The 15,103-nt window shown below is 39.3% G+C and overlaps 1 protein-coding gene across 9 annotated transcripts in view; it reads left to right on the forward strand.

Moving 5' to 3' along the window:
- The window catches only part of GRIA4 (glutamate ionotropic receptor AMPA type subunit 4), a 372,192-nt gene that overhangs the window by 339,689 nt on the left and 17,400 nt on the right, over window positions 1-15,103 (forward strand). Inside the window, exon 15 of one of the 9 annotated variants that reach the window (XM_027578968.1) lies at window positions 3,984-4,022. The exons of the other annotated variants lie outside the window; for them this stretch is intronic. Within the exon in view, the coding sequence (XP_027434769.1) occupies window positions 3,984-4,005 (22 nt within the window). The 3' untranslated portion in view covers window positions 4,006-4,022. The remainder of the gene's footprint in view (window positions 1-3,983; window positions 4,023-15,103) is intronic. 9 annotated transcript variants of the gene reach the window in all.

The raw sequence follows: 15,103 nt of genomic DNA on the forward strand, positions 1-15,103 counted from the left end.
AGACCATTTCAGTACGCTCTCTTAGTATCACATGACTCAACAGTGAAGAAAAATTAAAGGCATAAAAACAATCCTAGCGTCAATTCTGCCTTTCAAGTTTATAATTCCAAGATGTGGGAGCAATCTATCATTTTAAATACCACTGACCATGCAAAGTCCTATCACATCACATTGAAATAAAGTAGACTTCATTTAGCCCGCTTTTTTTTTTTCTGGGGTACTCAATAAAAAAAAAAACCTGACACAGATAATTTTTTACAACAACATTATTCAATCTGTTTTCTCTAAGCATTCAATCTTCGGGAGTTAGCCAAAATAAGAATTAAAATGGAGTCAATTAACCAAATGTGACAGGAATAGCTCTCTACTTTCAAAGAAAAGAGGAGGGTGTGGACTCCTCTCCACATACAGAGGATAGCACAAACTCCGTGGAGACCTACCCACAAGGCCTCTGCTCTTACAGAAAATGGTTGCTTCCTATTCGGGGCTGACAGATACGCGGTTTCTGAACAGTCTTTTTAAAATGGCAACAGGCCAGAATTCCATTAGTAACTAAGAGAAGCTCTCCTCAGATATCCAGCCCCATATTCTTCTTTTCAGGTATTTGCAACTAAAACCACACACACAAAAAAAAAATTCATAAAAGCATTTATCAGTGAATACAGCTGCTCTGTGTTGCCAGGCCTGAGAAATAGAAAAGTTAGAATTAAACCAAGTATCCAGAGCCCTAAGGCAGTACCCTAACCTTTGGCTTCTATTCGAGGCCAGGCGGAGGTAAATAGAAGTCAACGGGATCCAAGAAGAGCTGACCTCAGATTGTCTCCCAGAGTAAAGAGCAAAGGGCAAAGGCTAACAAAAAAAGAAGCTGCTTTCTTTTAAATGATACAGCAATGATAACATCATCTAAGGCAAAGAATCCGTTAATATGCCATCTGACTGATGTTCTTTTTAATTTGTTCACTTTTAGGAGATGATGTTTAAGTTAGGCTTAATTAAGATAGAACTCTCAAAATTACTGAGCAGTATCTTTCTCAAGTGAGACAATACTAGTGACCGTGCCGCCTGAGACCTTTCAAACCACTCCCGTGAGGTTACTGTTACTTGCTCCTTTTCACCTTCATCCGATGTCCTTCTATTAAGAGGAAGAGTCTATCAGTTGGAGACGTTAAGGGGCCCACAGTACCACAGCTGCGACTGGAACGGAGCAGTCTATCATGGGACTCTGTCGCCAGTGCTCTTACGGGGAAAGAATGAAAGGGAACTTTTTAACATAGATACAATTTACTTTCAAAACTTCCTAAACAGTTTCAGTGATTCTTCCATGTTGCAGTTTCAACAACACCCATAATTTCAAAGCGTATTGAGAATACCCCTATAGAGCTCAAGAGACTGTTTAATTTATTAAAAAAAAAAAAACTAAATAAACTCTGGCTAAATTGAAGAAATTACACAGGAATAAACTTCAGGGTCAACATAAAGATTGTACAACAATAAAACTGGTCCAGAAATGGGAGGAAACTGGCTCAGATCCCCAGCATCAGAGTCGCTCAAGTAGAAATGGAAGAGCCTCCCACTTTGAGAGTCTAAGAATCCGTGTCATGTCCTGGACCATCTTTCGCAAAACCACCAAAGAATTCTCTTACCCCTCTTTGAAGTTGCAGATCTTAAGACTGGGGAGAAATTCATTCCCAGAACCTCAATACAAGCTCATCCGGTTTTGGAATTAAATAAGTCATTTCTTCAGTAAAGAGCTGCTTTTTATCACATTCTGTCTACACTGCGAGATAGAAAGATATTTAAGGAAAGCACTTCTAAGAACCACAGAGCTAGAGATAGACGCAGGTCTTGTATGCCTCCCTGTACAGACATTTAAAATTATATACTGACGTCAAACTTTTGGCAAGGTACAAATCTGACAAAATTCGCTGGGTTGTAAAAGGGGGAATAAAACAGCAAAAGTGAGGCACATGCATATAGAAGGACTTGCTTTGTTTTGTTTTTTTTTTTTAAGAACAACACGTATGCTTCCCCATCTAGATATGATAAAAATGTAATCTGGTATCCCATGGTGTTTCAATATAAAATACGTGAGAGGGTGATTTTTAAGGGCCCCCTAATAGCACCAACAACTTCCATTGCTACTTCATTTATTTTTCATTTTTGTCCTCATCACAAATAGCAATCCACCTATGCTCTGAAGCATGAAGACTGCACAGCCCACTGGAATTTTACCCAATCCACGCAGTGTCCCCACAGTTGTTCTAATTCATAGATTTTCACATCATTTCAGAATATAAATATATGTCCTTCAAAACTCTGTCATTTAGGCGACTTCCATGGATGAAGTAGGTGTTTTATTTTTTTTAAAATGTACTTTTTTTCTACTTATAACACAGCTTCACAATTTCCAAATGTATCATTACAGGAAAAAAGGAAATTTCCTATTTCTGTATATATATTCTTTGGAATTTATAGAGTGTAGTGGATAAAAGACTAGTTTGTCAAAATGGCCAATTTTGGAATATTCTTTAAAGATAATGATGTTAAAGTTCCCAAGTAAGAACATGGGGACAAACACGTATATTTGTAGTTGGAGAAGCATTACTCTGCCGGGGTCTGCATCATGTGACTTTAAAGGGGATCAAAGCTCAGAGGGTGATGGTGACAAACGTATAGTGTAGGACCTTCCATACAGTGTTTGTTCCTTGCACATTTTCATAACGGCCATTAGAGTAACGATTACCCCATCCTTCATTTCGACGTCTCTGGAATATATTGTGACTACCCAAGGTTCCAAAGTACATCCATTTTCTCACCTGATGTCATTTTACTTGATAAAGAATTTTAATAAATTACCCAAAGTTAAATAACAATAGCACATGATCTTGTATGGGTTCAGGCTCATTCTCGGTCTCCACTTTCCTTCATGTCTCATGGAACTCAATCAATTGTCTGGTATTTGATCTTTTTTATGGGAGCCAGTCACTGAAATTATGCCAAAGGGTGACTAGGAATGGACTCTAAGCTCGGTTAACTAGACGGTAGTCTCAAAAAAGACAAAGTCATTCAAAGAAGAAAAAATTGTATCAGATGCCATGTAAATGAAAAGGAAACAAATTCAACAACTCCTACATACCAAGGGCATGTAGATGAATTTATTTGCCCCAACAAATCCTTGCTGCTGGTGTTACTGTCTTCACCTGGTCAGATGCTGCCGCTGAAGCTCAGATGGAAAAGGAGCCCATCATTCTCTCCTCCCCAAATCCATGCTCCTTTCATGTGCTGCCTTCTTTCTCTCCAGAGATACCAGAATCCATACTTAGTGGCTAGAGGCACATTATGAAAGAAAACAGCTGTCTTACCTGTGATTCCCTGTTTTGAAAAAGTAAAGCAAAAGTACCTAGTTTCTGATAATATCCCATTTCCCCAACTTTCCTAACCCTCCCCTTTTATGACCCCTTAGGTTTGGTTTCTTTTTTTCATTTTTGCAGTAATTCTTGTTAATACCAAATTTAGTACCGCCCCCAACATGGTGCTGGCTTGTAGCACTATCAGTCTGCCCTCAAAAACACCAGGAACATCAGGGAAATGGTTTGACAACACCACAGCATGCCTCTGTCTTTTTAAGGAGCTCTAGGTGCAGCCCCACCATACGCTCTCCATGATTCACGACAGCGGATGAAAATTACCCGCGTAATGCGCTTGCAGGAATTCCTCTGCTCTACATCAGGCTTCAGTTCGTTGGAGCTCTGACAAAATAGACTGATAAGAGTAGAGTTTTGTCCCTCTTATATAGCGAATGTTCATTCCCCTTTGGCTTAATCCTTAAAATGAATTTTAAGCTCATTTCAATGAACGCCCCAGTGTATCAGACAGTTGGTAGTGTCTTGTGAGACCTGAGGAAAGGGTTGGCCAGAACTGACCTTGACTTTAATACAAGACCATGTTCTATTATTGTTTAACTTTGGGTATTTCTCCCCTAGGAGGAGGACAGAGGAGAACTAACCAGCTCCAGGACCAAGGTAAGAGGGGAGTTTTCTTTCAAAAGAATGGGTTCCATCCATTTGAAGGAAACCCCTCCCCCACCTATTTTTCAATCCCTTTTTCTTTGTACACTTATATTTTTTACCCGCGCCTTAGGAAACCAGCTTGCCCCTTGTGCGTAGTAGTGACTTGAACATCCCCTTGCAAACGTTATAGCAGGAGAAAGTAAACACCGTCACACAAGTCATATCAGTTATATGCTAATGCGTTTGTGTTTTCCATCATCATTAAATATCAGTGCCGGTCTTCCATTAAGGATCAGTCTCTTGCATAGGCCTTAAGAAATTGCCATCAGCTGTTAATTTCTGTGTCGAATACGGATGGTAACTGATAATCAAACCATAATGGGTAATGGGGTTACAAAAATATTAAAATCCAAAGTGTTTCTGTAGAAAATACATTATTCTTAAATTATTTTAAAAAAGATTTTTTTTATTAAAAGTAGCCGATAGAATGTAAATGATATGTAATTTGGAATATGCACAGGTTAGACTCTGGGTGTGCAGCACTGTAGACTTGATGAGATGTTTAAGGTGCCACATGAAACCGGGCACCAGACAGAAAAGGGAGGAAGGGGAGTTGACCCTGTCCTCAGCAGTGTTTTCTCTGTGTTTAGTCTTCCCGGGCATCGCTCCCAAGCGGTTTCCACTGTTACCGCTCACCTTCTGTGTTGTTGTCCCTGGAAGTCATCAGTATTCTCTGCTTTTGGTACTCTGTGTCACATTGGTCCTTCCGTTGGTTCTTCCAGGGGGGAGAAATCCCAGGCGAGAAACAAGTGAGAGAACCTAAAAGCATCCAGAATTTGAGATATTAGAAGAAAGGTGGAATCCAGCGGGGTGGGGGGCACGAAGGGAGAGCGTCCAGACCCTCTGCAGCAATCCTTCTGTTGTCCCTGCCCTCCAAGTAGGCCAGGTCTTGTGATTCAAGTAGATTTTAGGGAAGCTTGAGACTCAAGAAGAAGAGAATCCTAGGAAGCAGGGGAAGGGTGCATAAAGGCGGCGAATTCAGGCCATTTGTTGCCAGTAAATAATCATCGTCTTTCAGAAACACGGTTCTGGGAGTTGTTACAAGCGTGTTTAGAATCACCTTCAGGTTGGATTTCTTTCATTATTTAATGAAAGAAAATCACTTCAGACAGATCTGTTTTTGTGGCAGATGTTGTCTTAGGATCAGGATCCACAGTAGCCATGCGACTAGGAACGTCCGTGAGGGGACGCGCATGAGATGGGAACTTGATTTTAATGCCAACAAACGCGAGTTTTGTAGATACTGCTATTGCTCGTGGTCACCAAGCACAGAAACCTAAGCGCCAGACTTTTAGCAGATCGTGCATTTTGTTGTCAGAAGTCAGAACCTAATTTTTACGTTCTCACTCCCTGCCTCCCTCAGTGAAAGGCACGGGATATATTGGAGGCACATGATTCATTCCTGCATTTTAAGATGCCAGGTGCATGGTTCGCCTAAGCAGCCACACACAGTGTTGATCCGAGAACCGTATATGTATGAGAATTTGGTGTCCACACCGACATTAGGTCTGTCAGGCAGATCTGTTTGATCTGAATGTTATGAAATCGTTCATGGTGATCTCGTTCAGGGGAAGAATTGGGGGTCGTTCTGCAGTGAATCAGTTCTGTTCAGTAACCTGAACTTGAGATGAAACACCATTTTCGGGGGTTTGTTTTTGTTTTTTTGGCTTTGTCTCATTGCTCTGTAAGGTGAAAAATACTTATCTCATTAATTGCATTCAGTTTATTAGGTATATGAAAAATGGTGAATGGAAGCACCCAGGCTGGTAGCTTAAGAAATACCCAAGTACTTCTGACCAGAAGCAAGTAACTGAAGGGCTGTGTGCTGTGTTCTAGTATTAACACCACTTAAAGCAAATGTAGGTGAACATATTCTCAGAATTTTCACTTTTGGGGTTTTTTTCCCATTTAAATTATTTAAGAAAAATAAATGAGAGACTATATTTCTTTTTTAAAATGTGGTTGTGAGCCCTGCTGCCAGCAAAGATAAGCAGCTTTGTGTTTCCCTTTGAAGGGCATAAACAAAAGCTGTAAAGACACACAGAATTCTTCGGGTTTGGTTATTTTCAGAGAATAACAGAAGAGCCACCGGTGCTCCTACTTAGGAGGTTCACACAGCTTCTTCAAGTTCCCATTAGCTTAGAATCCCTTCTCCTGGAAGGCCTGTTTTTATCACTCTTTCTAATGTATGCTGTTCTCCAACCTCACCAAAATCCACGCCAAAAGTTAGGGTAGATGAAACAAGAGCAGTTAAAGACATTTTAAGTTCTATCCAAATACTAGGCTACTGCGAGGGAATCTGGCACCCTGAATGAAAGAGAAATTGAAACTTTTTTAAGAATTTGGTGGGAAATTTAAAGTATTTGTAGATAAAGATTTACTAGACATATTTAGTGAATTAAGTGCATATTTAAATACACAATAAAATAAATCTTAATCAGGTTAAACCAGACAGCGTTGGCCTTTAGTATCTGATGACAAATGTAATTCATTTCTCTGATGTACTGAATTATACTGTTCTCAGCAGTAAATTTAGCAACAGAAGAATTTTATGAAAAGGACATGTTTTATTTGCTACTGTTAAATAGGTTAGAACAAAATGATAAGAATACCATTATCTAGGATTTAATTGTAAGTGTCTGATTTCACCTGATACAACAAGCTTGTATCTGATTTCATCTGTTCGTATTTCTTCCTTGCCCCACTGCACAAACTGATCTGGTAACCCCTTTAACCATCTGTAATCTCACTGAAATGTCATCTTAGTATTTGTTTATATGATGGACAAAATCGTTTGCCATCATTCATAAAAATAGCTAGTGTTAGTAATTCTTTTTGTCCCTCTTGCCAATATTTAATAGACAGTTCGGGAGCCCTTTTGCTTTGTTTTGTTTTATTTTGTTTTGCTTTAAAATCCTCTCCATAGCAGATCTTCCCAAAATCCATTAGGTGGCACAGTCGATGGTTCAGGCACAAGATTCTTTCATTTTAATGGGCTGCTTAAAAAGTAGCACCTTAAATTAATCAAGGAGATATCAGCCCTCCAGATAGTTACTGCATGGTTTCTGTAGTTCTCACCCTGCCTTGGGACTGAGGATGGTGTAAAATACCGTAAAACAGAGTCGCTGTGCTCTACGGGAAAAGACCGTACAGAGACATCAACACTGTGAAGTGACGTGGGACTCGAAGTAATTGGGAGCGCTCCAGACAATAGATAATTTAAAGAAGAAGGAGATCACTGTGGAGTCTTAGAGTATCTGGGAGAGACCTCATAAAAAAGGTTCACATGTACTAGTTGATAAATATTAGTTGAATGAATAAGTCCATGAGTGATTGTTAGAAAATGGAAAGAACTTTAGAAAAGCTTAGGGGGAAAAAAGAAATTTCTGGTGAAGGTTCTGTCATGAGACTGGAATCGACTGCGAATAAAATGTCTTTGGGACTCTAAGGACTCTAGCCTGGAGGAGGCAGAGAAGGTCTATTTGGGGAATTAGGGTGGTTAAGAGGCTGGGCTTCTGTGGTGGAAGGATCCAGATTCCAATCCCGCCTTTGCCATTTACCGGCCATGTGGGCTCAGTAAGGACTCAGTGAGAATGTGAAGAACTTGGGACAGAGCCTGGCTCAATCAAATGTAATCAAGTTATACTTTAAAGGTATACATATAAGCTGAATTGTTAGGAAGCTTTGAATGTCAGGAAAATTAGAACAGAGTCGTATCTTGGAGGCAGTCATGAGTCCCCCCCAAAGGTTTCCAACAAAGCGGTGTAAAGAAGCAGAGAAGCGTGTAGCTATTCTGGCTCCAGGTAGCTGAGAACAGATGGAGAGAGTCCGTGGGTCTTGTCTCAGGTGACAGAGGCTTTGACTCAGCTGTTACCTGTATAATAGAAATGAACATATAAATTTAAGAGACACCTTTTCAGGAAAATAAAAGGTTCTTAATGGCTACTTGGCTGTAGGAAAGGAGTGGGAAATTCGAAGATGAGACTGAGTTTCTGTGATTGGGATTTGTTATTATTTGTGTTTACCTTTCTACTTCTGTGAAGCATTTTCTGCTCCATTATACTGAAGCTTCTTTATAATAATGTGTTTGGGATCCCTCATTACCTGTCCTAAAAGATCAGAACTTAAGTCATTAGGAACCTAGTATGTATAAAAATAGACCTGTCTTATTCCAACTTTAGGAAGGAACAAGTATCACCATCTAATCAAATCAAGTCAACATAAAGTTTATTGGTACAGCTTTTTAAGGAACGTTATCTACTATTCTTCCTTCTTGGATATTTAGGAAGGATCAGTTTCAGCTGATAAGACCCCAGGCCTCTGAAGTCTTATCTCAAGAAGTATTTAGCCAGAGGGGATAGAAGTTGCAGGGAATGTATCAGTCAAAGCTTAATGAGGGATCACCCCCAGCAAGCCTCAAGAATGGGGTGGGGGGTAGAAATTCCCCCTTGGAGAGCCATAGTAGGGAGGAATACTTAGTTTATAGCTCCACAGGAAAGGGACCCACAGAAAGCAAAGTGATCCTAGCACTGTGGGAAAGAGCACTAGCCCAGGAGGCAGCAGCCCTCCATCCCCGCTGGGTCTTGGTGAGCAAGGCGCCTAGCTTTCCTTAGACCCCAGTGACTACAACCGTCAGATGAGATGGTTTGAGACACCCTCTGATCCCCACTGTGACTCAAAAATGCTATGATTCTAGTTCTTTAAGGCAGTTGATGGAAGTTTTTAACAATGAGCAAAGGAAGGAAAAAGGAAACTCGGTTGTCAAGCATTCTGGAAATCCTATAAAGAGAATAAGGACCGTGGCCTAAGGGAAGGCATCCAGAGCAGTCAGGGACAGCGCAGAGACCACCCAGCAAATCTGCGTGAAAATCCCAGTGCTGCTCGACAGCTCACACGCAGTGAACAGTGAGCCACCAGCTCTGCGACTTCTGAAATCGTACTTTAGCTTAATGACAGTCCCTTAACAAGCGAGATTCAGCGAGAACTGGAAGCACTTCACAGTCTATAGGTAGTGATGGTCCCATCTTGAAACAAAGCCCCCTGTTGTATGATTCCATCACAGAAACTGCTCATAAAAACAGGGTGGCTTGGGGTGGGGACTTCAGCCCGTATCATCTCAAACAGCACCCCAAGGCACCACAAGTCAAATAAAGTTTACATGATTTAATACAAATAATTGATATTTTCCCAATATTATCTAAGGGTAACCAGAAGTATCTTTGAGCAGTTTTTATTTTTAATTTTTATTAATGTCACATGCAGTCTTTTAAGAAGCCCTGCATATGGGGGCACCTCAAAGGCTCATTCGGTTAAGTTAAGCGTGTGACTCTTGATCTCAATTCAGCTCTTGATCTCAGGGTTATGAGTTCAAGCCCTGTACTGGGCTCCACACTGGGTGTGGAGTCTACTTAAAAAAAAAAAAAAAAAAACCCTGCCCATGATGTGTTTGCAGAATGATCACAAATTGAGGTTCGTACCCTGCAAGTTCCTTACCATCAAACCACAGTCTTAAAACCTCCTCTCTGTTCAAATTCTGGAGCAACCATGGGTCATAGAAATATTTTTATTTCCCTTCCTTTAACAGACATACTTGAAAGTGGCCCGCATTATTTAATTTTAAAATAAGTGTTACTAGAATCTGGAAGAGATATTTTTTATCTGTATTCACGATTCCCTTTCCAAATTTTGTGGATCCCCTGAAATCATTATGCTAGTCTATCTGTAGCTTTCACGGGCTTCTAAAAGAGGTCCCTACCCAAAGGAGGATAGAAAATTGTACTCTGTGACCTAAAATTGACAAAATCATGAAACTAAACTGCATGAAATATTTGTAAGGATTACATTTAAAAAAAAAGTTTAACACTAAAAGTATAATTAAATTATTCATTTATCACAATCTCTAGCTAGTGCTCTAAATTACTGGCAGACATCCTCACAAAAATCACAATATTTCTTCAAAAATCACATTCCTCAGGCCTAGGCCTCAAATAGCAATTGGTCATGCCAATTCCAAGGAACACACACTTTAGGGGCACCTGAGTGGCTCAGTCGGCTAAGCATCTGCTTTGGCTCAGGTCTTGATCCCAGGACCCTGAGATGGAGCCCCGTGTCAGGTTCCCTGCTCAGTGGGGGGTCTGCTTCTCCCTCTCCCTCTGCTGCTCACCCTGCTCATGCTCTCTCTCTCTCTCTCTCTCAAATAAATAAAATCTTCAAAAAACACACACTTTAGAGACCATTTCTGGAATCTAACCCAGTATCTACGTAACTTATTTAGTTGTCTTTGACTTACTTGGAGTATGAAATGCTGCAAAGGACTCTATACACTAAATTAATTGCATATATGCCATCCAAAATCCAAAACAAAGTCAATAAATCCTTCCTTATCAAAGTGGTTTTCAAAGGCTCATTATACATCATGTAGGGTCTGAATTGTCTTTCCACTGAAAAAAATTTTCCCTCCTATTTTTGATATCAAATTATTGATTGGTAGTGCCATTTTTATGCAAATCTTACCTGTCATTGTGTAAGCCAACTGGAATTAAAACTTCGTATCTTTTCTTAAAATATTTGCATATATATGCAGAGCAATTCAGCCCAAATCCTTTCTTTGGAAAGAAGTGCACAAATCCAGCGGAGCAAAAAGAGCTGTGTGCTTGTTTACTGGAAGGGATAATTTGGGAGGAAACCTAATAGCACAGCCGCAAGTTAAATTGAAAACTTAGTGGAGCACTGACAACGCTGAGAACCGGTTACTCTTCCAGGCCTCCCACAGCTGATGAAGGGTAGAACTGTGGACACAGACGCCTTTCCTTAAGACCAGATTCTCACCTCCTTATTAGGCTCTTGATTTTTATTTACTTAACTATATTTTCATGATTGATAAACTAGTTCTTTCTCAGTGGGTTATTCATAGACTTGATACAAAAATCTGGGGTTGTTGTAAATTCTCAGTTTCATGGCTGATTTCCTCCAAACACCTTTATTTGGGGGGACGTCATTAATTAAATGGCAAAAGTAAAACCCCATATGTCCCATGCTCCTCCCCCCCATCTCCTCTTGCTCTACTGGGGTAGACTTTCCTGTACGCCACCCTCATGACAGCAGTGACAATTGCCACCATCGCTTAAATAAGAGAACCAATAGTCTGTGCAATAGTCTGTGAAAAATTGTTCGTTTTTCATGAAATTACTATTTTCTTACTAGAGTGGTCCTAGAAATTTTTCTGCATGTACTTATCTGCTGCATAACAAAGTTTAAATCAAATGAGTTTTCCAATCTGGAATTTTAGTTTAAATGCAAAAAGGGATACAGTAAAGATGTGGTGTGATGAAAGACTTTTTTAATGGCATTTTTTTTTTAATTCCTGCAAAAAAAAAAAATGAAAATGGCTTTTTTCTTAGGGTCTCTACTACTTGTTTGGGGAAAAACGTAGTTGCCAGCTCTGAAAATTCTTTTCCTAAAAACAGAGGTATATACTTTTTTTTTTTTTTTTTAATGGCCCACTTTGCAGGACTCAAGTCTATGCACCATCACATTCATTTAATTCAGCTTAAGGGGAAAAGCTCACCTTCTCTATGTAAATATGTGTGAAACAGTGAGTCTTTTCTCCAGGCCATTGAGAGTTCTATTAACCTCCTGCAGATCTTGTCTGATGGAGGAGGCCCACTAATTGCTGGATTACTCATCCTTCTCTGCCTGACCTGACCTCAAACAAGGCAGAACCTTTGTAGAAGCCAAGTTCCTCATCCCCTGTCCTCCAGCCTGTGGCTAGAGAGGTGGACCAAAGCAAACCACATCATCAGGAGCAATGAATGCTTTACCGACATCCTTAAGAGCAATTCCTAAATTCTTTGTTTTTTGGGGGTTTTTTGGATCAAAATAAAATGTATATGTTGGTTTGCAAAGAACAGTTCTTTTAGACATTATATTATAAAATAATATAAAATTATAAAATAACCGAGGCTTTTTTTGTTTGTATTTACTGATTATTAAAGTATCACTTACAGTAGAAAATTCTGGATGGGCGAGGAAGTGTAAAAAGCAAATGCAGTCCAAACTAATCATAATCCCTACATTCAGAGACAGCTCTTTGTTGTGTTTTTTTCCCAATATTTTTCCGTTAATGTCTCTGTCTCTCTCTAAATATATATTTTTTATTCTTAAAATCATAGGGAATATACAAATTTCTTTTTTTTTCACTTAACATTATACTATAATCATTTTTCCTTGTTGTTAAAAGCTTATAATGGTCGTAAAACGTTCAGCCATACAAGTTATGGGTGCTTATCAATACCATCACCTTTGTGATGGAGGAGCTTTGTAAAAATGTAGACACGGTGCCCCTGATTCAGAGGGACCTGACCCAGCAGTGTTAGGCCTGAGCATCTGTATTTATGATGGTGGCTCTCTACTCAAATCAAGCTTGAGAACCACTGCTGGGTCTCCCCACATCTACTTCATTCTCCCCTTCTGGTGGGCATGTAAATTGCTTGCCGTGTTTGCTATAGAAATATACTATGGGGTTCATTCAGTTACTCCCATCAGCATCATTGATTAACTTTATTAGAATTGGTTCCTCAAAGGAGAATTATTATTAACCAGTAATATTTAGTCAGTTAATATAATTATCAACATTATCAGTAATTTCCAAGAACAAGAATTGTGTTTAAGCTTTTGTTGTGTAAAGTCATCTTATTTCTTTTTTGGTTCTTAATTCAGTCACCAGTGGATTCGGCCCTTGACTATATTACACAGTATCTTTATTTTGTCTTTCCTAACATGAGTGGCAGAGAATTGAATTGTCATCATTTTAATTCACATTAATTTAATTCCAAGCCAAGTTGAATGATTTTTGTATGATTTGTATGATCTCCCTGCGTAAATCGTCTACCAACACCCTTTGTGGATTTTAAAGGAATTTCTTACCTGTTGACACAATGCCTTGTGGATTCACACAATTTTTAAGCTTTAAAAAAACATGCTAAGGGCGCCTGGGTGGCTCAGTTGGTTAAGCGACTGCCTTTGGCTCAGGTCATGATCCTGGGGTCCTGGGATTGAGTCCATTGGGCTCCCTGCTTGGCGGGGAGTCTGCTTCTCCCTCTGACCCTCTTCCCTCTCGTGCTCTCTCTCATTCTCTCTCTTTCAAATAAATAAATAAAATCTTTAAAAAAAATAAAATAAAAAAATAAAAATAAAAAACATACTAAGATTTATTGGGGACTATGAAAAAAATTTTCTAGCATCATTCTGGTAAATATTCTGGACATTTGAATCTCATGATATTTAAATTTTATAGAGTTTAGGGGCGCCTGGCTGGCTCAGTCTGTAGAGCTTCTGACTGTTGATCTCAGGGTTATAAGTTCGAGCCTCACATTGGGTGCAGAGATTACTTAAAAATAAAATCTTTATATAGAGAGAGAGGGAGGGAGAGAGTTTAGTATGAAGAGAGGACTCCCATTAAGAGAGCACAGGCCTAAGAGTGATGAGACTTTCTCATGTGTATATAACTAATGGATCCTTTCCCATAAGGACACTAAAGCAGTAGCAAAAATCTCACCGTACGTTAGAATAAACAGCACCATCACCACCAACAATGAAATATTCATCCTATTAAGTAAAATGGAATTGAGTTTGTTTTAATCAGACTAAATATGATTTTACAAAATATTTGTTCTACAAACTACATACACCCTAAATATCCTGTGTGCAAATGTTGACTAAGTCTAGGGGCTAGTATATCAGTCCTTTATAATAATATTCTTAAATCCAGGAAACCATAAAAATACTTGACTAAATTTAAACTTTAAAAATGTTCCTATTAGGTAGATATTTTGTCAGATGTACATTTTAAAACCTCACCAACAGAAGAATTACATTACAAGTAATATGGTCCAGAAGTAAATATAATGAGTAAGGCATAAATTAAGCATAAAAGCATACCCAAACATATAGAATTGAATGATAAATTATTTATGAAAGTGTGGAAGGTAAGAGATGGGTATCTTAGCCTGAGTTAAGATGCTTTGAACAAGAAAATCTCCACACTCGAAGAATTCACCCAGTATCAATAAATGGGAGAAGTTCAGGTCTTAATTCCCGTTCTCAAGCTTCTGTTGTATGTGGTCTTTCAACAAGAGTCTCATTAACAAAAATGGGTCCCAGAAGCTAGTGCAATGAGGTAGAGATTTTCATAATCTCAAACTCAATTGAAGGAAATTTCAGGAATAAAAACCTTGGGCAGTTTTCTTGAGGTCCTGGAATTTGACTCGAGGAGCATTTTCCTTCCACCCCGCATCAAGTGCCCCACCATCTCACTATTATTAAAATGCCTACTTGGAGAAGGGTTTTTCTTACCTAGAATTCCCTGAAGGCACAGCAGCAAAGGCAGGAAGGAAGTTAACTGAGTCCTACTAAAGGTCATTGTCAACACACCTGGGCTCTTAATTGTGGTCTACACACACCCAGCAGGAGTGTGGTCACTGACTCTTTCTTCCTCTCCTCTTCCATTTTGAAACGAAAACAATCCACTTGGTTGATTTTGTCTGTAAAAGCTGCCTTTTATAGAATAAAGGGAACAATCAGTGTAAGGAATGGTGCACGTTTTTCTTCTATGGCTCATCTTCTTGGCCGACCACTGCTTCAGAACCAGAATATCCGGGATCGTTAATCTGCGTTTCTGACATTGACTCTGAAATCTCTGTCTGAAGTGTACGAAGGGGATTCAAAGCAACAATAAAACGTGCCGGAGGGAAGGTCTGCTTCCCAAGTCCCTTGTTTACCCCCCACTGCTCGCGACTTCCCTAAGCTTGCTTCCAATTCCTCCTTCAGGGTTCCTTTTTCTCTTGGCTAGGTAAAAAATATATATATATTTTTTAAATCTATTCCAGCAAAATGAGTGAAGTAACTTTATGTATTTTCTTAAGTCACTTGATGATTCTTACAATTAATAACATGTAAAAGTAACGTGTTTCACAAAATAGGACAGATGTTCAAATGTGGCTTATGCTGCAGTTGAAATGGCAATCTACAGAGGC

Source organism: Zalophus californianus, chromosome 11 (assembly GCF_009762305.2).
Source record: "Zalophus californianus isolate mZalCal1 chromosome 11, mZalCal1.pri.v2, whole genome shotgun sequence".
NCBI classification, from domain to species: domain Eukaryota; kingdom Metazoa; phylum Chordata; class Mammalia; order Carnivora; family Otariidae; genus Zalophus; species Zalophus californianus.